The 22,625-nt window shown below is 39.1% G+C and overlaps 1 protein-coding gene across 1 annotated transcript in view; it reads right to left on the reverse strand.

Annotated features, from left to right (window-relative positions):
* Positions 1-22,625, reverse strand: part of DNAH9 (dynein axonemal heavy chain 9) — a 3,419,770-nt gene that overhangs the window by 1,671,240 nt on the left and 1,725,905 nt on the right. Inside the window, exon 33 of the mRNA XM_044069722.1 lies at positions 8,661-8,788. Within this exon, the coding sequence (XP_043925657.1) occupies positions 8,661-8,788 (128 nt within the window). The remainder of the gene's footprint in view (positions 1-8,660; positions 8,789-22,625) is intronic.

A 22,625-nucleotide genomic window follows, 5' to 3' on the forward strand; every position in this document is an offset into this window, starting at 1 on the left:
AGTAGTGTTGTCTGTTTGAATCAACACCTGCCCTGGGTGAAGTAAATCTTTGAAAGCCATCAATGCAAACTGGACTGCTAACATTTCCTTCAAGTTGATATGCAAATGCTGGAGTTTGACAGGCCACGTGTTTTGCACCCATTTTCCATTGAGGTGTGCTCCCCAAGCCTTGTCCGAGGCATCTGTCGTTAGAATCTGACTCGCCTCTGGCCGGGTCACAGAGAGTCCCTTGTTTAGGTGACATTCCTGAGCCCACCACAAAAACTCCTTCTGAATGCAAGGTATTATCTGAATGACAGTGTCTAGATCTTGGCAGTGCTGTGTCCATACATTTTTGAGATACCATTGAAGCTTCCTCATATGCAATTTGGCATTGGGAAGTACCAGAATACAAGATGCCATGAACCCCAAGGCTTGAAGGACTGTCCTTGCAGTCAGCCTGGACCGTAGAGACATTTGATGGAAATAAGGAGAAAGGCTTCTTTGTTTGTCCGGGGTCAAAAAGGCCATCTGGGAAGCTGTGTTCAGTCTCACACCCAGAAAGCACATGTCCTGAGAGGGTACTAGACTGGACTTTGTTTCGTTCACAGAATACCCTAGGCATCTTAACACTGCCATCACATACTGTAGATGATGAAGAAGTTCGTCCCTTTCTTGTGCAATAATCAGGCAGTCGTCCAAATAAGGATAAATCTGTATTCCTCTGAGTCTGAAAAAAGCTATCACTGGAGCCAGAACCTTTGTGAACACTCTGGGCGCAGTAGATAAGCCAAAGGGCAATGCAGAGAACTGATAATGTAAATTTCCAGCCCGAGACGCAGGTACCTCCTGCAACTGGGCCTGATAGGAACATGAAGGTAAGCCTCTTTGAGATCCAGAGTAACCATCCAGTGATCTTTTCCCAACAGAGGTAAAAGTTGTTGTAAAGTCAGCACCTTGAACTTTGGAATGTCCAGGTAAGTGTTGAGGATAGATAAATCCAAAATTGGTCTCCACGTGTTCCCTTTCTTTGGAACTAGAAACAGGCGAGAATAAAATCCTAGGCCCACTTCTGACAGAGGAACTGGCTGTATAGCTCCTATTTGAAGAAGTAAAGAAATTTGTCTGTGAGCCTCTATCCTTTGCCGAGGAGGGACGTCTGGCATACCTTTGAAAGGAGGCATGGTATGGAAATAGAACTTGTAACCTTGGTTTATAATGTCCAATACCCATTTGTCCTGGGTGACTAAATGCCAATTTTGCTTGAAAAGAGCCAACTTTCCTCCCAAAGGAGCTGCCAGGCAAGAAGAATCTGGCAGCTGAAAATGCAGGTCATTGGGCCTGTTTACGAAAGGACTGGCCCCTGCCCTCACCAGCAGATTGAGCAGGCGAACTCCATTGTCTCGGCCTGAAGGTACTCTGAGCTCTGCCCCTACCACGCCTAGATCTACCCCTAGACTGAGAATCAGAAGAAGGGTACGTCCACCCCTTAGTAGGCCAATTTCTACTAAACTTTGGAGGTTGTACCTGCAAAAATCTTTAACAGTCTGCATAGACTTAGCCTTGTCTTCCATTTTCTTTAAGACTGACTCCACAGGAGGACCAAACAAAACTTCAGACTGTAAAGGGGCATCCAGAATTCTAGACTTAACATGCTCAGACAAATTCTGATCCTTAAGCCAGGCGTGCCTACGAATAACTGAACCAGTGGCCGCCACCCTAGAAGAAGCCTGTAAAGCATCAAAACCACATTGCAAAGAGTGCTTACCCACCTGTTCAGAAACATGCACTAAATCCTGCAATTCTTTACACTCTATGCCCTCTGCCAAAGCATCCACTTTAGATCTTAGCTGAGAAAGGAGGAAATTCTGATACTTCAACATATGAAACTGGCAGTTCAAAGCTCTCATTGCTAAAGTAGAAGAGGTATACACCTTCTTACCCCATCTATCCAAAGCTCTAGCTTCCTTATCCAGAGGAACCGGATTCTTAACAACAGAGGCTCTAACACCCTTAGGCCCCTGACTAATAGTTTCTGGGTCCGCCCTAGGACTCTTATACAGATATTTATGAGCCTCAGGCACCCTGTAATACCTGTCCGGTTTAACTGGGGCAGGAGGCACAGAATCTGGATTAAGGGAAGCTTCGAGAAAACATCTGAAACAACATCCAAAACCGGAGGTATAGCTAAGGGTCTATGCTGTGGTAAAACAAGAACTCCCTAAGTCTCTTCCGGGAATCAGAGTAATCCTGTCCCTCCCACTTAAAATGCTCCCTCATGGAATGCAGAGTTTCTGAAAATGAAAAATCCTCTGGAGGAGAAGCAGAAGGAGTGGAATCCTCTGCATCAGAATCAGAATAAGGAGGGAAATCTTGAATGTCTTCATCAGAAGACTCTGAATCATCTGAGGCCTGCTCCAAACTTTCCAACTCTGGCTCCATCCTGGGCCTCTTATCAGGAGGGGGCATAGAACCTCTAATTAAAGTAATCAAATCTTCTGCCATTTTAAGCATGTGCTTTTTAGGCACAGACCCTGAAGAACCAGAACTGACACCAGAGGAAGGCAAGACAGACCTGCCTTTAGAAGGAGCCTTAGAAACAGTAGCAGAAGGCCTAACCACCCTAGGCATAGAAGGGAGAATAGTAACCTGAGAGGCCCCTTCAGCCTGACCTGCCTCCTGAGAGGCCACATCCTGTAAAATCAAAGTTTCCCCCTGGGACTCAACAGAAACTTCAGCCGGATCCACCTGTTCAGCTGTAGCTTCTAAAGGTCCGGCGTCCGAAACGGACGAATCATCCTGCCTAGGCTTTAAAGATTTGTCTTTGCGCTTCTTAGTAGAAGCAGGCGTCGGAACATCCAACGGCATATTATAATTACACCTCTTGCCAAAGACTAACCTAGCACAATCTAACCTCCGTTTTATAGTGCGCTTATTAAACCTAGCACAAAACCGACACCCAACTACATCGTGCTCCGGTCCCAAACAAGGAATACAAAGCGAGTGGTAATCCCTATGCGGTATCTGTTTCCCACAAGAAATACAATTATTCACTTTTTCTGACATCCGGTGAGTAACTGAGGCAAGAAAAAACAAAAATATTCCCCAACGGGGTACTTAGCCCAACTTGGTATCGGTCTGAAACTCCGAAAACGAAAAATTTCAGAACGCCGAACGGCACTTGCAACGCTGCTTCTGCATCGGACCATGCGGCAAAAAAGACTGAGGATATGACGTCGGTCATGCGCCTTTATACCCTGACGCTCTGATGTCAGATCTAGGCGCCCATGACCGACGTCAGCCTAATACTTTGGTATTCGGGCCGACCGAGGACAGCGGACTACCCATAAGTAAGGACTGCAGCAATGTGAGATGAAGAACATCTGCATGTTTTTATCTACAGAGACTGATCTAGGATATTTATGAGTGTTGATTACTTTTAGCTCATTTCTGCAATTAAATAATCTGAAATGGCATGTGATTACAACTCATTTTTATGGATGCCAGAGTTCCCTTCCTCATAACTCCTTATAAGGGATTAGTGCCCTCTTCACCAACTCCAAGGTCACTACTCCTCAGGGGAAGGGAAATTTCCCCTTGGAGTAATCTCCATCAATGAGTGCACAATTCATATTGTGCATCATCACACACATCACCCAAACTCTACCACAGGACTTTATGCACAAACAGTGATCTTTTTTTAAAAAAGGCCAACAACTTCACATCAGGTAGTTGTGTTAAAATGGGCTAAGGTTAAAATTCCTTGGATGTGCTCATTTCTTAAATTGTTTGTCCAGTCATGAAAAGATGAAAAAAGGCACTGCTTTAAATCTTTGTTCACTGATTTTTGGGAAATTTACCCTTCCCCCAATGTTGCGTGACCATGAAATCATTATGTTTATACTTGGCAGGTGTGTGTGGGGGGGGGGGGGGGTTGCAAGTTAATGTCAGGTTTTGAGGTTGTACAGACAAGTCACTGGAGATGCGAGTGTAGATGCTCTCAAGTACCAAGATAGATGCACTAAAATGCGTTACATGACTGATTCCAGTCCATATTGTACATTTACTAAAGTCTTCTTTTAATACCTACAGGTTCATAAAAAAGTAAATATTGACAAATTACTGATTCTTTTTAGTACAGACTCATGATCAGTAAAACCTAGAAAGGCTTGCAACAAATTATTATAAACTCAGTTTGCATGCCAGACAAAAGCTTAAGCGTGTGTAAGGTGGGGCAGAATATGCCGGGTGCCTTTGTCCACGACAGGATGAGAGAGGTAGTTTTGGTAAGCTGATCTGCATCAAGAATGAGATAACTTTAAAAAGCAAACCAGTCAAAAGCCATAGCTGTCGTTTAATGTCTACTTCCAAAACACCAAACTACATGTACTGAGTCAACCCTAAAGTATCCTACGCATGCTAACATATGGCACTTCTGCATGTTGGCATGGCAACGTCAGTGGGGGAGGTCACTGCACCCAGTTGCTTAGCCATCTGTCATGAGAAGGACATTGTCTTCTGGCTGATGTGTGTCAGAGATGATATAGTTACTAACAGGGAATGCAAGGTGTTGCAACAGTATGTAGAGTGACAGAGTAGGGATTATGAAAAAGGGAGGATAATCTGGGAGTAAGTTATAAGTATAAAGACCCTCTTCATTATATGGAGGAAAAGATAAATTGTCTTTTATTACTGTTTGTTTTGTTATGGACTAAAACTAAATGCCAAGAAATGCATAATAGTATGCTTTAGGAAGTCATCCATCCCTGGTAACTATCACACTGACAACACACCCCTTAGCACTGACCCAGTAGTCAGGGACTTATGGACACACATAGATAGTAATCTAGCCTTTGAACATCATATGTCTACAGTGCTGAGGAAATCAGTCTATATTGCACAACTTAAAAACAAAGGTATGGCATCTAAGTCCAAGGAAGTCATTGTTCCACTGTATTTAGCATTCATCAGACCTATCACTGAGTACAATGCCCCCTTTGCTATGTACTTAACCAGGCATATCCAACAATTGGAATGCCCACAGAGGTTCCTCAGTAAAAATACAGGGAGCAAGTAAAATATCCTATCCTGGCGGTCTGAAGGCCCTATCCCAGTAGTCTGTCTTCTATAGGCTTTTGAGGGGAGATCTATGCCTGGCATATAGGACATTGTCAGATCCCACTCTGATGGACCTCCTGCATATTCACAAAACAAACAGTCCCAGAATTACCTGTTCTAAATATTTAAATCTTGCCTGTGATATAAATAGATCCTGCTGGAGAGATAGGTTTGTATCCAGGAGACTACTACTTCTATGGAACATGCTCCCCATCCATGTGAAGCAGAGTTCCTCCCTAACCCAATTCAAGTGCAATTTGGACAATTGGATGGGAAATCGGAAACTGATCCCTGGTTTGGCACTTATGTCTCTAATGGAGACAGACAACCTGTAAATGGTTCATCTCCCAAACCCCCGCTTACACTTTTCATGGGTATCAGAGCTGGTCAGAGATTTGGGATGCATGGCTAGGCCGATGTTTCTGTATTCTCTACAGAGCTTGTAGGTTATACAGTTTCTTCTTAATTCCCTCTGATTGTATTTGCATTGCCATTGTTTTTGTCAGTGTCTTGATGTGAAATCTGTTTTCAATGTGTAATTGTTTTGTTTAGCACATGGTCATCAGTAATTGTGCTACAGCACTTGAAAGCAGTGGTAGCAGCACATCGGTGAGTATATTTGCTTTTTAATCATATGGCTGTGGGTTCTACTACCGCAACCTGTAGATGGATAGGAAATCGTAAGTTGTACTCTAATGTTGGGTGCGGCAGTCATGACTGTCTTAGTTTCTTTGGATTGCCATCCATCCCCTATTGCAATGTTATTTTTTTACTGTAACCTAGGCAATGTATTCGTCAAAGGCAGTAGGCACACAATCTGTAGATGAAACTCTGAATTGGACATTGCAATGAATAATTCAGATCTGCCTTATGAAAGATATGCAAGGCAGCAGTTAAGGGTCTACAGTACAAGGTCAGACCATTTGGATGGCACCATTTTGAGCTTTTACCCCTGGGACGCCGCTGGAAACGTTCATAGTGTGCCCAGTCAAACTAACCAGGTAAACAACCGGATAACAAAATATTTACTGCAACTTGCTAAGAAAGAGCAAACCTCTACAGGTAGCCAGTAAAGTGAAATAAACCAAACAGCCAGAGAATCATGGAAATTTGTTTATAAAGGAAAAAATCTTAATTACATCTGGTAACAGTTCATGTTGCATTTCAATATGTTCATTTTATTCAGTAGTAGTGTAGTAACACCGATGTTTGGAAACATAGAAATTTGGTATGCATACTTGTACATTCTGCACAGTAAATGATGCTTAGGTGGTATATCGCTTGCATACTTTATTGTTGTATTTGCACCAGATACTGCTAGTTTGCAGTGCGGGAATAGAAAGATTAAAACATTACCCTGGTATCAGAGGTGGCAGTGCAACATATTCATAGTGGCTTAACATGAGAGTAGCTCTAAGCAAGCACCATGTGAAACCTGAAAAAGCACCTAGAATTATTCAGTGCAGCTTCCACACCTTATGTCTGAAAATGAATTCACATACTCACATGAACAGGAGTAGCTGCATATTGATGGCTAAAGGTGTATGGGCATGTTGGGTGGTTACTACACTGCAAAACTGGTATGTAATGGTGGAGATATTTGGAAGGCATGAGCAAACACACCAGTTTATTAAAGCCATAGCACCAATTGAACTGGAGGCTGGCAAATAGATTTAGTAAGGGATTTTGTCCATGCACAAATATTTCAACAGTGATTCTTTGCAGTGGCATCCATTATCTGATTCAAGGTATATTAACCTTGATGTCCTTTATTTAAAAAAAAATCAATAAAAAATTTACTTTGTTATAAGTGACTTCTGGACGCAAGAAAAAGGAAGGGGAAATATAGCAATGTGGTCTGTATGTACAAAGACAAATCCAGGGACACTGCAAAAGGTTTTTTAGCAAACCAACCAGTGGAGTAAAAACATATGAAGGCAAACACTGCATACCAGCACACTTTGCACATGTAAATCTCAAATTTTAACAAGGTGGAAACATGAAGTGATACCTTAACACTTTAAGTAATAAAGATCTAAACTGGTTAATAGTATAAATGTTTTATTCTTTAGCTCCTCGGTGCAAGATCTTACAGGAGTTGCTACATAAACTGGATGTGAATGCAGTCAAGTAAGGCCATGGCTATAGGGCAGCAAAAAAAATGTCCCCTCTAACAAAGGAAATGCTAGAGCAAAGATTAAATTCCATGAGTCAAGCACCCTGCTGAGATCTGCCAATCAATGGAATTACCAGGTTAAATTACCCTCAGGACTATGACAGCTAGGGAAGCTAAGTATTATGGGGGAGGGGAGAAGTAAATGGGACTGGAATTCATTGTCTCACAAATTAGTGCCATTTAAACTAAATTAGAAAAAAAGGCAGCAGTAAACAGCACTTTGAGTGTGTTCTGTGGCATTTGCACTGTTTCTGTTTTAAGTAGTCATTCAGCAGCAGGGAATGTTACTCACACTGTTGTATTTTACTCAGTACTTTGTACGCATGCAACATCTATGAAATGACAGGAACTTTAGGCAAATGGAGGCCTGCATGATGCAACATTTTTGAGCCAAACAATGACTTCTGGGATACTGAATGGCAACCTGATTTACCCAAACCATGTCAATATACCAGCCTCCAGGTGGTCAGAGTCTGGAATTACATATAAAAATATTTAAAATCCTGTAAATAATCCCAGAGTGCTGTTAAAGTGTAGGAAACGTCATGCCATGATGTTGTAAACATGTTTTTTGAGTCTGTGGGTGCGGTACTCCTTTAAAAAGGCCCTTGTGGTTGTTAGCCTAGTAAACACCTATGAACCTATAAATGTACAATATAAATACAATGAGACCGAGTGGAGTGCAAGTTATGGTTAGCATTGTGACTGACTGTCTTCACAAAAAGAATCCTCTAGAGGGTAGCAATGAGGTGATAGCAATGTCATCCTGACTTGCTTGTGAACGTTTTACAACTGTAGGAGAGTTAGGCCATCTCTCTCTAGGGTAACAAGTGAGTCACACATATGGATCAGTGTACCTCTTGCATTTTCATTCAAGTAAGAGGAACCAAAAGATGCAAGCTAAATAATTATCCAAGGGAATGACTTTGGAGGATTCACAGTGCAAATCCATATTGTTTAAAAAACATCTACTATTATTTCCTTGAAAAATACTGTTTTGCTTAATATAGCTCAGTTGATTCATAAAGGTTTTTGGCTAAATGTACTTTGGAATGTAAGAATGTAATATTTCTTACTTTTCTAAATTAAGATTTCACAATCCTGACCCGATGGTTGAACATACTGTCATCTGCTGCTTTCAATGCAACAATTAACGTTAAATTCAATTGTATTTCTTTCTTCAGTGAATTGCATTACTTCTTTAGTGATACAATTTTTTTACACATCACAGATGGCAGAATGTGCCTTATGTGACATAACTATTACATATTTATTGTATCAGAAGTTTTACCTTATTGTCATCCATGACTATATTGAGAGATTCTATACACATGGGATCTATATATATCACATAACTATTACATATTTACTGTATCAGAAGTTTTACCTTATTGTCATCCATGACTGTATTGAGAGATTCTATCCACATGGGATCTATATCACCATCCAGTACGATCCATTTTGGTCCATCATGGGTGATATTTGCCATGTCACGCATAATGGTGGAAAACAAACCTGTAAGAAAATAGTTTCAACTCTTAATAAAGGGCATATCCCAACAGTAAGAATTAATGCAGATTCAATACTTGACACCTACACATTGCAGGCCTTTAATTTTATAAAAGTACTGTGTCATATACACAATAAAATAATTCTGCATTACTTAACAGTAGAAGAAACTCATACACGCATGCACACACACACACACATATATATATATATATATATATATATATATATAAAATGCGTGTGTATGTACACACACACACACACACATATATATATATATATATATATATATATATATATATATATCTACACACACACATTTTATATGCGCATGTGTGTGTATGAGTGAGCTGGACAAGCTTGAATAGAGAATAGGAGTGAAAGAGGTGGAGTTATGAAAGTAACCTAGGGATTGGCTGGGAAGGAGGTAGGAGGAGAAATGTGAAGAAGCAAAAATAGAACTGAACCACCAGAAGGGAAAAGCACAAGTATATCAGCTTATACATACACCCTGAGAGATTTTGTGGAATGGTTGCAAGGCTTAGATCTGTATGCATGAATGTTACCAGGCACACAGTGAAGCAGAACATTTAGGACTAAGCAAGTGGAAACTATGATATGCTTAAGAGGGATAAATCTTAGGAGATGGAGGTTTGTTACCTGTATATAAGGAATCACATTGCCATGCAAACATGGGAGGGGATGAAGCAGGAAAGGAAAGAAGCAGGAAGGTTAGACAAAGGGTCAAAACCCAGAGAGTGAAAAAAAAATAAATTGAAATAAACGGGACAAGAATATGGAGGGCAGGAAGTGACATGGATGGAAGGAACAGCTTGTACAGCAGAAGGACTAACTACACACTTACTTCGGTCTCCTGTTTTAAGACTTCACCTCACTTTGTGCATTTAATACCTGGATTCATGTCTACAGTCCAGCGGATGTAAATGTACACGAGACATACCTCAAATTAAATGATACTGAAAAAGGTCCATCTCTAATAGCCAACAGCATTAGAAGAGGTGACAGAAATCATAAAGGTGCTGCTGGTTTGGCCATCATTTTCTGGCAACTTGTTGTATCCTGTCTTACAAGCAGGTAAATGCACTTTTCAAAGAAAAGCCCCATTAAATAACCACAAATAATAACAATGGTATTACCCGAAGAGCCCATTGCCTGTCCCTGTTTTTTATTGTTCTTATATACACTGAACCAAGCACTATTTCATCTCTGTATTGGCTACATATGAACACCTGCTCTGTCCTAATAATAATGAGTGAGTTCAACTATGACACAAAAGTATACTCCAATATTTGCTGTCATTCTGACAGTCACCATTATGGTCTCACTCACATCATCAGCTTTACTACTTAGACAGGCAGGATATCCAACAAAGAGAACACATCAGATTGGATTCTTGTTTCATCAACCGTAAATATGGCTCTGTCAGAGTTATGGCTGATACTATACGTGAAGCAAAAGCCTTCTCATTTTCCTTTTATGGAACAACACTAAAATCCATCTGCCTGAGTAGCTGGTAGCTCAGGTAGGTAGAAAGGATCCCACAGCACTTATAAAAAAGAATAAAGAAAGTTTCCTAGTGTCCTGGCCAAATTTCCCCTAGTCAGAATGAATGTTACCATACCCCCCCCCCCCGCCCCAAAAAAAGAGGCCATTGGCCTAGCAGGACTTACCCCATCAATAAAGTATAAATAAATCAATCCGTTAAATGTGGCTGTTCTAAAAACATGAAGAATCTATTATAGTCCCTTTTAACTCAGCTATTACTTCTGCAGACAGGTCAACATCTGACACTTGACGACAGAGTTTCAAATTTCAGTTCTATTTTTGTAAAAACAAAATGACCCTTTATGGAAAAAATATGATAGTGCTACTATGCCACAGATTACACCTAATCTACAATCAATGATGTCCACAGGTAATCATCGTGGATCACATATCACACTTCTAAATTCAAAGCAGACCTTATCAAAGAAGAAACCAGGAATAGAATAGAATAAAATATACGATTCTTAATAGCAAAGATCTTACTGCTAGAGTCAAGCAGCAACAATTTGCCAAGAATAGCAGGAAAATGTAGATCAGCACTGAACAGCTTTTCATTCTGATCAATAGTTTTGTCCCCTGTCCCTAAGGGTACTGAAACGATATCTGCTCTTCTCAGCACTTTCATAATTCCAGTTAAACAACAATACTAATACATTCCTCTAGTATTCTTTCTGATCTTGTATCCATTGCATTACCCTGAAAACAGCAACCACTGCTTGTGTTCACATTTCTAAAGAAATATGTACATGGAAATTCTTGAAAATCTCCAGAAAATCAACTCCCTCCCCCAATCTCCATATTCATAAATCATTTAGTAAGGAAGGTCAAATTCCCAGCATAAAAAAAATGCACTTACACCTCTTTATAAAGGTGGATCATTAACTTCAATGAACAGATATAGGACAATTTCCCCTACTATCCATTCTTTCTAAAGTTCTCGTGAAGTACATTTTGTCATTCAGGATTTAATAAACTAAAACATTTTCTCAGACTGCCAATATGGCTTCCAGTATAGCTATGAGTCTGATACAGTACTTCTTGATACAAATGAATACATTCATCTCATCTAAACAATAGCAACCCTGTAGGTACTGAATAACATAATCATTCAGAGATATTATATACTGTTTGCCACTCCAAACTCCTGGAAATTTCAATCACTGTTAGTCTCGACTCCAATGCCACTAGGTGATTCTGTGATTATTTGACTAACAGACTGCTAGTTACAAGTTATAACTCTAACGTATCTCTTATCATGTCTACTAATGAAGACATTCCTTGTGATCTGTACTGGGAACCCTACTGTAGATTTTTTTTGCATTATTTTTTCCTTCCATGCATACTCACCATCAAGCCTTTCTTCATTTACACATTTCAGTCAAACCCCATTAGATGCAGACATGCTACGTTTTCCCTTTTTCTGAGCTTGTAGTACAGCATAAGTGGACTGTTTGTCTATATCTTGGGCACACAGAACTTTAGGCCAAGCCTGACGTCCATAAATATTAAGGTACCTGCAAAATATCCCAAACATTCAAAACAAAGGGTAAAGGTCTACAGCTGGTGGAGGCTGGCTTTATTGGCCAAAATGCATCATTAAAGACTTAAAAAGTAAAAAAGTGAAAAGCCATGGGCATTCAGAAGCCACATAACAGAAACACAAATGTTTTTTAACTGTTTGACAAGTATTTGGATAGGTGGATTGCTAAATGGTTGGATAATAGGAAGACCATAGTATTCGTGGAGTAAAATCCAAGGAAATAATCATTAAGGGGGTTCCTTTGGGATCTTTTTGGGGACACTTCTTATTTCATGTTTTTATGGCAAGTTTTCCCCTACAGTCAAAACATTAGGTAGAAAACGTTGCGGATGATGCCAAATAGCAAGGATACTTAAATTCATGGGAGATCATAAGGAATTGCAAATTATGTAAATTGGCTCAGAGTAATTGAATTTTCATTCAGTTCACTAAAGCTAAGTTAAACATTTTGTCAAAACAAATATTACATATACATATTGAATTTATGGGGAAATTTTTGGAGTTTGTTAGCAACATTAAGTCCTTGGAATTTTTAATGACAACAATTTGCAGTTTTCTGGCCATATAAAGGTCTTGAAATCATGCCATGCTGCTATGTGTACTACATTTGTGGTGATGTCCATTAGAGATGAGAAGTCACTGATAATATATAAAGTCATAATAAGACCTATAACAGAGTATGGAATTTGGTTTTATATAGATTCTAACTTACAAATAAGTAAATTAGAAAAGGTACAAATATTTATCAGCTGGATAATCCAAGGCATGAGGGATAACAGCTGTCAGGAGAGACTGAAATAGATGAAACTAGGCTCTGTGTTTTACAGGACACATTGATGTGATTTGATAAGGGTATACAAATGTCTACAAAATGAGAAGATATGCAGTAAGTTGGGGCAGAATTTTGTTATCCATTGAAAAGTTACTATAGACGACACTAATATGGTTAAGTTAGGGGTAATACATACAAAACTAGGAGCAAATTCTTTTCACTTTAGAGTTAAGAAATTCACAGAATAAACTGCCCATAAAAAATCAGGCAGAAACAAAACATTTTAAGTTTTAAGAGCATAGATATAGAGTTCAGTGATATGGTATACCATACAAGGGCTGACTGGAGCAAGGCTATAGTGATCTCATTGGAGTTTTTTGGTCGTAGAAATACATTGCAACATTGTACCAGGGTAGACTTCCCTTTATGTGTACTTCATTAGCACCAGTTTGTGGTTTATTGTGCTCAATCATTCTGAATAACTTATCTCATTATGTTCCATATTATTCGTCCAAATTGTCTTGCTTCCTCTATTTTCAATGTGATAGTGTGCAATGTACAAATATATCTACAATCAGTCTATCATATTGAAAACGAACTACTCTGTGAATTTTTCTCCCTGTGACTATATTGAAAACTGGACTTTCAGCTGACAATTTGTTTTTATCAAATGTAAATAAACACATGAATAGGAATGAAGGCATTAATATGTTACATTTGCTAGTTTTGTATAAAACAATGGAAGTCTAACTGAAGTAATACTCACGTTTTTTCCATTGAATATGCATGGCACTTAGATGTCAAGTCAAGTTTAGCAGCAGTTGAGCACAATATTTAAATGTTTTGTTAATTTAGTATTCAAGAACATTTGCTTAAGTGAGACATTTGCTTTACAGAAAAGTAACATGAAATGTCTTTGCCGGTAGTTATTCAGATTTATACTTTCAGACTACAAGGCACAAGAGTTTGGTTTGAACATTCTGGCCTCGGGGACTAAGCAAGGGTGAAAAATACAAGAAACATAACGTGATCCAGATCTGCCAAGATGTTCTCAATCAATGTTGTTCAACATGTGTTGTACACTTTTAGGACAGCGATTGGCTACACCACCAGAAGAGAGATTCTGCTGGCATTTCAGTTATGAAAAAATATGGTGCCGTGTAAAAAAAAATGCAACTTTATGAAGAAACTGTTAAGATTTTTAACCTATATATGTCTCTGCAACAAAGCACACATATCTAGCTATCTAAATATCAGTGCATAAATGTATATAGGTTCATAGCTGTGTACTAGGCTAATGGCCCTGGAGCCTTTACAAGCCATATAAATCCGTTCTTAATAATCTGACTCCCATACTGTCCATCACAATCCAGTGAAACCAACCTCAACAAACCTCAGGAGTGGATTTAACATGGGCCATTCAGGGACCAAGTCCTGCACTCCTGGCAATCCATAAATCAGCTTTAATTAGACTATGACTGACTGTTCATAAGCAGATCCCACTGTGGTTGAGTCTAGCCACTACAACTGGCATCTAGAATTGCTTGCATTAATAAAAACAGCACTTTAAACCAGCACGTTAGGCTTCAGATGGAGTTTTAGTTAAAAACAAAACACAAAATGCAGGGTAACATAAAAGAAACCGTCATTTCTGCAGTGCTGGGTTCTTTTCCAATGTTTAGTTCAGCAATTATTCCAGAGTACATACCATGTTCCTCATGGATGGCAAGCAAACAAAATGCATAAAAATATCAGGTCTTTTTAGACCTTTTATTTCAGCCTGCAGGCAAAGCTACTCCCATTAGTTCTTCTTTGTAAAACAACAGCCCCTGTTCTTTTACCAGTTTTCATGGACATCTTCCAAACTACCGTCATCCTTGAAATGTAGCTCTCTATAGATTTCTCTTCAGAACCCTCTTTAGAAGATGATGTCAGGAACCGTATGACCTCCTAATGTTAGGAACCCTATGTCCTCCTGATGTCAGGAACCCTATGTCCTCCTGATATCAGGAACCTTATGTCCTCCAGTGATAGTGGCCATGATATCCGAGGCACCTGCTTGGAATTGTCATGGTGAGCCTCTCTGTAGTTTGACTGCCTGTTTTCCATTTCTCAGGAATTCTGCATTTAACACAGCCTCTAGTATAATTGGCAGATAAAGCACTAACACAAGCAATGTGTCTTCCTGACTCAAAAATCACAATGCCACATGATCCTCCCCAAGTTGTACAACTACTGGTTCTAGACCCACTGAATGGGATTTGACCTTGAGTCATACCATTCCATTTGCATTTATGTGACTCCCATATGGACAATGCTGGCTTGGAAAATTATAAGGCTTCAGGATCAAAGCCTATGCATACAATTTTGGGTTACAATCTTTCTGACCATAACAGTCATAATAGAGACCTATGGTCAGTGATTAGCACAAACACCCCAAGTAAATAGTATTTTACAGTGATGATGATCCATTTCAATGTAATGCATTATCTCCCTAAAGCCAAATAATATTTCTCAACAGTGCTGAGTTTTACCCTTATATAGCACATGGAAAGTTCATTCCCATCTATAGTATGGAGCAAAACAGTGACCATGTCTGCCACAGAGACATCTCTATCCATTAAGAATTGCTTGGAAAAGTCCGAAGCTATCAGCATTGCTTCTAAATACATCATATATTTTAGCTGCCTAAACGCATGCTCTGCTTCAACTGTCCACTAAAGGGAGCCTTAACCATTATCACATCAATCAGAACACAAGCAAAATTAGAAATACATTTTAATAATAGCTAGCCAGGCCTAAAAAAAAGTTTTAACCTGTATTTTAATTGCTGGTGTGGGCAAGCTTTGTACTACTTCAGTCGTCTTTGCCTGAGGTTTCACCATCTCTCATCTTGTCATATAACCCAAATAACAGATTTCTGCCATATCTAACTTGCACTTGACAACATTAGCAGTCAACCTTGGCTCGGACAGGGAATTTAAAATGGCTTGAACATTAGGGAAATGGCTTATCCTGTCTTCAGAATATATTGCTGCATCAGCCAGGTAGGCTGCTGCATATTTTGTCCATCACACTTTGGAATGTTGTGAGTGCTCTGTGGAGACCCAAAGGCAGGACTCTGCAATTCGAGAGCCCACCAGTTATGGAAAATGCCATTTGTTTTTCTTATCTAAGGCTGATGGAACTTTCCAGTAGTCTGTGGTTATATCCAAAGTGTGCAGAAACCTAATCCTATCCAATTATTCAGTCAGTTCATCCAGTCAGAGCATGGAGTGTGAATCAGATTTAAATAATCCATTTATTTATTTATTTATTTTTTTAAAGCTGTTGCAAAAGCTTACAGACCCATCAGGCTTGGGGACCAATGCAACGGGGCTAATTCTACTAACTTTGTGATTCTTCAAACACCTCGTGTTTAAGCATTGCTTGAGTACTACTTGCTTAACTCCTTGACTTTGAGATTCTAGTACGCAGTGCAGTACAGTTCAGTTTCACTTCAACTTCCTCAGCAAATAGAGTTTCTATGCTATGCTGGAATAAAAAGCTTGTGCCAGACAACTCTGAAAATACTACTCCTGAGGACATATCCCTTTCTTCCTTTTGTTTCTGAGATGCTAGTGGTATATCATCTATTCTGATTTCAGAACATTCTATGGAGCATTAATTTCCTCTGCAAACATACTTAATATACAAACTTCAGTTTCTATGTAAGGATTCAGAAAAGTTGTGCTGTATATCTGTTTTTGTTTCCTTTTCTTCTGGTTTCCCCACATTATAATTCACTTCACTTACTTTTTCATCAACTTTAAAAGGTCCTTGTCACTTTGCAAAGAACTTATTTTCATTTCTGGGTATTAACACAAGTACTTTGTCCCCTGGTTTGAATTATTTAGCTGAGCATTTTTTTATGCTTTGTGTCCTGTATTCTTTCTGCATGGTCTTTTACTACAGGCATTGTAATGCTTAACCTTAGGGGATACCTTCCTCCTCCCATGTTTCTTCTGCTACATCTAGTAAGCCTCTGGGATGTCTGATTATACCAATTCAAATTGTGTGAATACAGATAAAGACCTGGGTACTTACATTATAGCACAAAGAAGATATGAAAAGTAGTGGATACTTCTCTGATCCAGTTCTACAGAATTTTGTAATAGAAACTTTGAAGTTTTATTACAGCCCACAACTAGCCCATCTGTCTGATGGTGATACACAAATAACCTTAGCTGTTTCACTTTAACAAATCAACAAAGTTCATGCATTACTTTGGATATGAATGAGATGCGTTCAGCAATAAGAATTTCATGGGGAATAATGACGGCAGAAAAAGCCGTGTTAGTTCTCTTGCTATGGAATTTACATAAACTCTTCATGTGGTACTCCCTTAGAAAATGCTAAATAATCAGGGATGACCATCATAGACACTGATGGCCCTTACTTGATTTTCCAAGTAGATCAACAATCACCATCACTAATCTCTCAAATGTGACAGCCACAAAAGATAAGGGTATTGAAGGGCTCTGAAAACAATGGACTAGGTGCAGGCAAGCTGCACAAATGTTTCCCATGTCCTTCATAATACTACAAAAGTAAAATCGAGCCAAATTCTATTTTTTTCTTATGCATTCTTAAATAAAATGTAGTTATGCTTTTGCTTTGTTACTAGCATTCCAAATGGCATTATTACTAACTGTTTCAGAATCTGTCATTGTTATTGGTCACCCTTCAGAAGAGGACACTTCATAGTTCAATGTATGGGTATGAGGTGGGGGTGTTCTCTTTCTTTGTTTCCCATACTACTCTTTTTAACACCTTTATTGAATTAACAGGCATTGGCAAGCATGCATTTATACAAAAGAAAACAAACCATTTTTATAGTTACAAACATAGATCTGCATTAAAAATAAACCATGTTCACATTTGCAAACAATATACGTTACATAAATTCTTTTATACAATTATGAATCCAACATTACATACATTGCTCAATTCCTGCCTTCCCTCAGATCTCACTCCTCCTCCTCCAAAACATTATTCCGCATGTATTGTTCCTGCACTTTCCATTTTTCTATGTAATTTGCTTCTACCCTTTTCTAAAGATCCCATTTCCAGCTCTTACATACATACATATATACATATATTTTAAGCACAGGCAATAATGTCCTTCTTGCTTGCCAATATACCAAAACACGTGTTCCCATAATAAGTGTCCAGGCTGTTCTTAAAAATATCTAAACTAGTACTTGTTTTAATGTAATTTGGTAGTCTGTTCCATGCATCAGCTACTCTGTCAGAGAACCAGTTAGTGCACTTCTCATTCCTATAGAATCTCCTACATAGGTTGTCTGATGATTCTCTAGCACTTTTTGATAATTCCAAACATTCCCAGGGGTAGATGTCTATAAACACCATATATACCTAAATAAGATCTCCTCTTAAATATCTTTATGATACACTGTGCAAGTTCGGATATTTTAGTATTTCATAATAACTGAAATTTTCACATCCATGGATGCCCTTAGTATATTTCCACTGTATTCTTTCCAGTTTACTCATGCTTGTTTTCTTATAAGGTTTCCATATTGTTATTCCATACCCAAGTTTGGGTCTAATATAACTAACAAACAATGACTTCATTATTTTTGATTTCCTAGACTTTATAAATCTTTTTATACACCCTATAATTCTATAACTATCGTTAACCAATTGGTTGATATGATTAAAAAAACTCATAGCTGAATCTACCCATATACCCAGGTTCTTAGATGAGTCTACAGTTTCAATCACTGTGTGCTGTATTAAATATTCACCTTTCAGTTCATGTCTACCAAATCTCATATGCTTAGTTTTTGATGTATTTATCAGCATATTATTTTCCTGTTCCCAAATGGTCAATTTAGTCAAGTTATTTTGCAGACATGTCTTACCTGTAACACGTGTAATCAGTTTACCCAATTTCAAGTTGTCTGCATATAGACTGTAGAACATCTCAGATGAAAAAGTTAGGTCTAAAAGATTTCTCTCTTACTATATCCACTACTTCAAACATAGTTTGTTTAGATTCCGATTTCCATTTTCTAGTAATTGTTTTTTTTTAGCAGCCACAAGAATTAAACATAACAAGGTTTTAATATGTCCAGGCAATTCAGATCCTCTATTCCAGTGCAATATCAATAATATCTAATAACAGAAGATGAACATGAATTAAAGACATTTTGCAGGAGTGGTGTATCAACTTGTAACATGCATAACTCCCCAATCAGAAAGCTGTTGGGGCTGGATTTATCCTGATATAAAGGCTACAAATATAGAAATAAGTTTGAAATTCTCAACAAAAAAAGTAGAAACAGAAAAGCCTCTGCTAAAATACTGTGATATAAAAAAGTCAACTGAGTTGCACGTGTGTGCAACTCAGAATGTTACAAGAGCTATATGAAACAAAACAGCCCGGATGCTTACGGATCAACATTTACAAATGTACACAAGAGATATATCCAAATGGGGAAATAATTATTAGCGGTAGCGTATGGATATAATATATTCCCTTAGCCTGCATTGCTTAACTGTGTGACTATGCAAGTCACTTAGACAGTGCACCACTCTGAGTCTGCAGTGATCTGCCATGGTTAACAAATATAAATAAATAATTATATTTATGACAAATATGTACAAGAAGAGACAAACAGAAATGTTTGTGAAACACATTCAGAAAGTCTTTGCACAAGGTGCCTCTTATGGAAGATGTTGCTTAATGTGTAGAAGTTATCACCTGGAAGTAAAATATATACCAGGCAAAAAACTACATATAGCAGAAATGCCAAGTAACACACAGTTAACAGAGCAGAACAAAATGTTATTAGATTGAGAAGTAAAGAATCTTTGGAAAATACAGCAGTTATCAATGACAGAAAAAAACATTTACAGATGCAAATTATTATAGGTTCATAGCTGTTTACTGGGCTAATGACCACAAGGGTATTTTTAAGCCTAGTCATGCATCCCAAATCTCTGACAAGTTCTGACACCCTTGCTAAGTATAAGCAGGGGTTTGGGAGATGAAACATTTACAAGCAGGTGGCCTGGGAGATGAACCATTTACAGGTTGCCTGTGTCCATTAGAGACACATGAGCAAACCAGGGATGAACTTCCTGATCCACATCCAGTTGTCCAAGTTGCACTTAACTTGAGTTAGGGAGGAACTCTGCTTCACATGGATGAGGAGCCTGTTCCATAGATGGGGTAGTCTCTAGGATAAATACCTATCTCTCCAGCAGGTCTTATTTATATCACAGGCAAGGTTTAAGTTTTTAGAATGGGTAGAAGGCATCCTGGGATATCGTCTGGTGCTGTTTGTTTTGTGGATATGCAAGAGGTCCATCAGAGTGGAGTCTGATAATGCCCTGTATCCCAGGCATAGATCTCCCCTCAAAAGCCTGTAGGAGACAGAATATAGGGCTAGGGCCTTGAGGCAGTCTGCATACGACATTTTACTTAAGCCCTGTATTCTTTTCATGAGGAACCTGTGTAGACATTCAAATTGTTGGATATGCCAGCTTAGGGACATACCAAAGGGGGCGTTGTACTCAATGACACGTCTGATGAATGCTGAATACAGTGCAACAATGACTTTCTTAGATTTAGATGCCATACCTTTGTTTATAAGTTGCACAACATAGAATGATTTCCTCACTACTGTAGACATGTGATGGACAAAGGCTAGATTACAATCTGTGTGTCCCTAAGTCCCTGACTGCTAGGTCGGCAATAAGAGGTGTGTTGTCAGTATGATAATTACCAGGGGTGGATGACTTCCCAAAGGATACTATTATGCATTTCTTGGCATTTAATTTTAGACCATGGCTCTGACACCAGTTGTCTGTCTGTTAGCCCCTCCTGGAGAACATCTGTGTCAGGGTGGGATTCAATGACAGTTTCTAATTTGCAATCATCTGCAACTTTAGTCAGCCAGACACCACTGACATTGGCCTTGACTTCAGAGAAGTAAATGCCAAAAAGGAGCAGTCGAAGGACTGATCCGTGAGGGAGCCCACTTGTGCCTGGCCGCTTTGTAGAGGTAGACTCACCAGTTCTAACATCCTGGGCCCTATCTGTGAGCCAGTTGGCTATTTACCAGGTGACATACAAGTTTGTACCCAATCTCTTCAGTTTGTCAGCAATGCCTGAGTGGGCTCTTGTGTCAAATGCCTTGGCCAGGTCAAGGTAGGCAGTGTGAACCATTTTTCCCTCATCCAATGCTTTGATTACCTTCTCAAAGAAGTCCACCAGGTTGAGTAGGCATGATCTGCCCTTGACAAAACCAAACTGGGTTCGGTGGAGGTTTACTATATCTCTGTTGATCATTTCCATGATAATCTTTGTCATGGCTTTACATATAGGACTAGTGAGACTAATGGGTCTGTAGTTTCCAGGGTCTGTAGATGGCCTACCTTTGTGCAGAGGGATGACTGTTGCTGTTCTCCAATCATGAGGCATGAAGCTTGTTTGAAGGCTACACTTAAATATTAATTCCAGAAGCCCTGATAGATCATGTTTCATGCTATTTAGAAACCATCCTGGGATATTGTCTGGGCCCATTGATGCAATGTTCTTGGTCTTAGATAGAGCATTAAGGACTTGTTCCCTAGTAATAGTAAAGTTGGAGGTGACATTATCAGCCAGGAGGTTAGCTATATATTCTGGCTCAGTATAGGTGGCTCCATTTTCAATGAGCTCTGCACACAACTGTGTATTGCCTTTGAGGTTTCAGACATAGTTAAAGGATGCTTTGTGGTTGTCCTTTGCCTGGAAGGCCAAATATACCTTTAAATTTGGCTTTGATGGACTTTATTTGTCCTCTGAGATGTTTAGTTTGATGAGAGTGCTTTTATCCTGCTGGGTGCTGAACCTCCTTATTTTTCCCATGATTTTCTTCCTCCTGTTATACAGCCGATTGATTTTGTGATTCCACCAGTGTGGCTTGTTTTCTGAGTTAGTTCTGTACTTCTTCCTGGTGGGTATAGCTGCCTCTATGCAGCTATTAACATGCTTGTATAGGGTTTCTGTGACCAGTTCTGCATATGCAGCAGTGTTCTCTGGGTTTATGGGGGCTTGAAATTTTGCCAAGTTATCACTTATTAGCAGGAGGTTAACCTTAGAGTAGTTCCTGAATATTCCAGGTTTAGCTGGGGGGTCCAGATTTTACTTTTACTTCAAAGTAGACCAAGTTGTGTTCTGACCTTACCAGGGAAGACATTACAGTAGGGGGTGTGCAGCACTCTACCATGTTAGGGAGGACCAGATCCAATATGGTTGCATGCCTGGTTGGTATATTGACTATCTGTCCAGGGAGTTTGTGTTTACAAAATCCAGGAATCCCTGTGCCTGTACATTTGGTGCTTATAGGATTCCCAGTTAAGAGTGAAGTAATTAAAGTCATCCATAAATATGGTATTGGGTTGGATGGTTAATGTCTCTAATAAGTTTAAATATATGGTATGCGTTTCCTGTGTCATAAAGGGGGACCTTTGGTGTGCGGGGAAGTGGTATTGGATTTTGCCTATGGTGATTTGAATATGGAGCAGCTCAAGTACATTGTCCTGTTTGACCAGCCTTGAAGTACAATTATTTTTGGTGTAAATAGAGACACCTCTACCTTTAGTCCCTGCCTGTGAAGTAGCTGGTCTAAGTGTGGAAGGCATTATAACCTTGCACTGTTGGTGTGCTGTCTGTGGTTTTAAACCATGTCTCAGTGACCACACTGATGTCAGCACTCTCTAGGGTGAACAGCTCTTCTAGGGAGGGGAGTTTTTTTTGTTTAGACTCCTAGCATTGTGCAATAATACCTTTAGATGTTCTTGGTTTTGATTTGCTATGTCAGAAGTACTTTCAGTTTGGCATTACCTAAAAAAGGCACTATGGGGGAAGACAATGTTTTAGCAAATATTCAAAAGCCTTGAGGGGAGAG

The sequence above is a fragment of the Protopterus annectens genome, chromosome 4.part0 (genome assembly GCF_019279795.1).
Source record: "Protopterus annectens isolate FY-2018-M chromosome 4.part0, PAN1.0, whole genome shotgun sequence".
Lineage (NCBI taxonomy): Eukaryota > Metazoa > Chordata > Ceratodontiformes > Protopteridae > Protopterus > Protopterus annectens.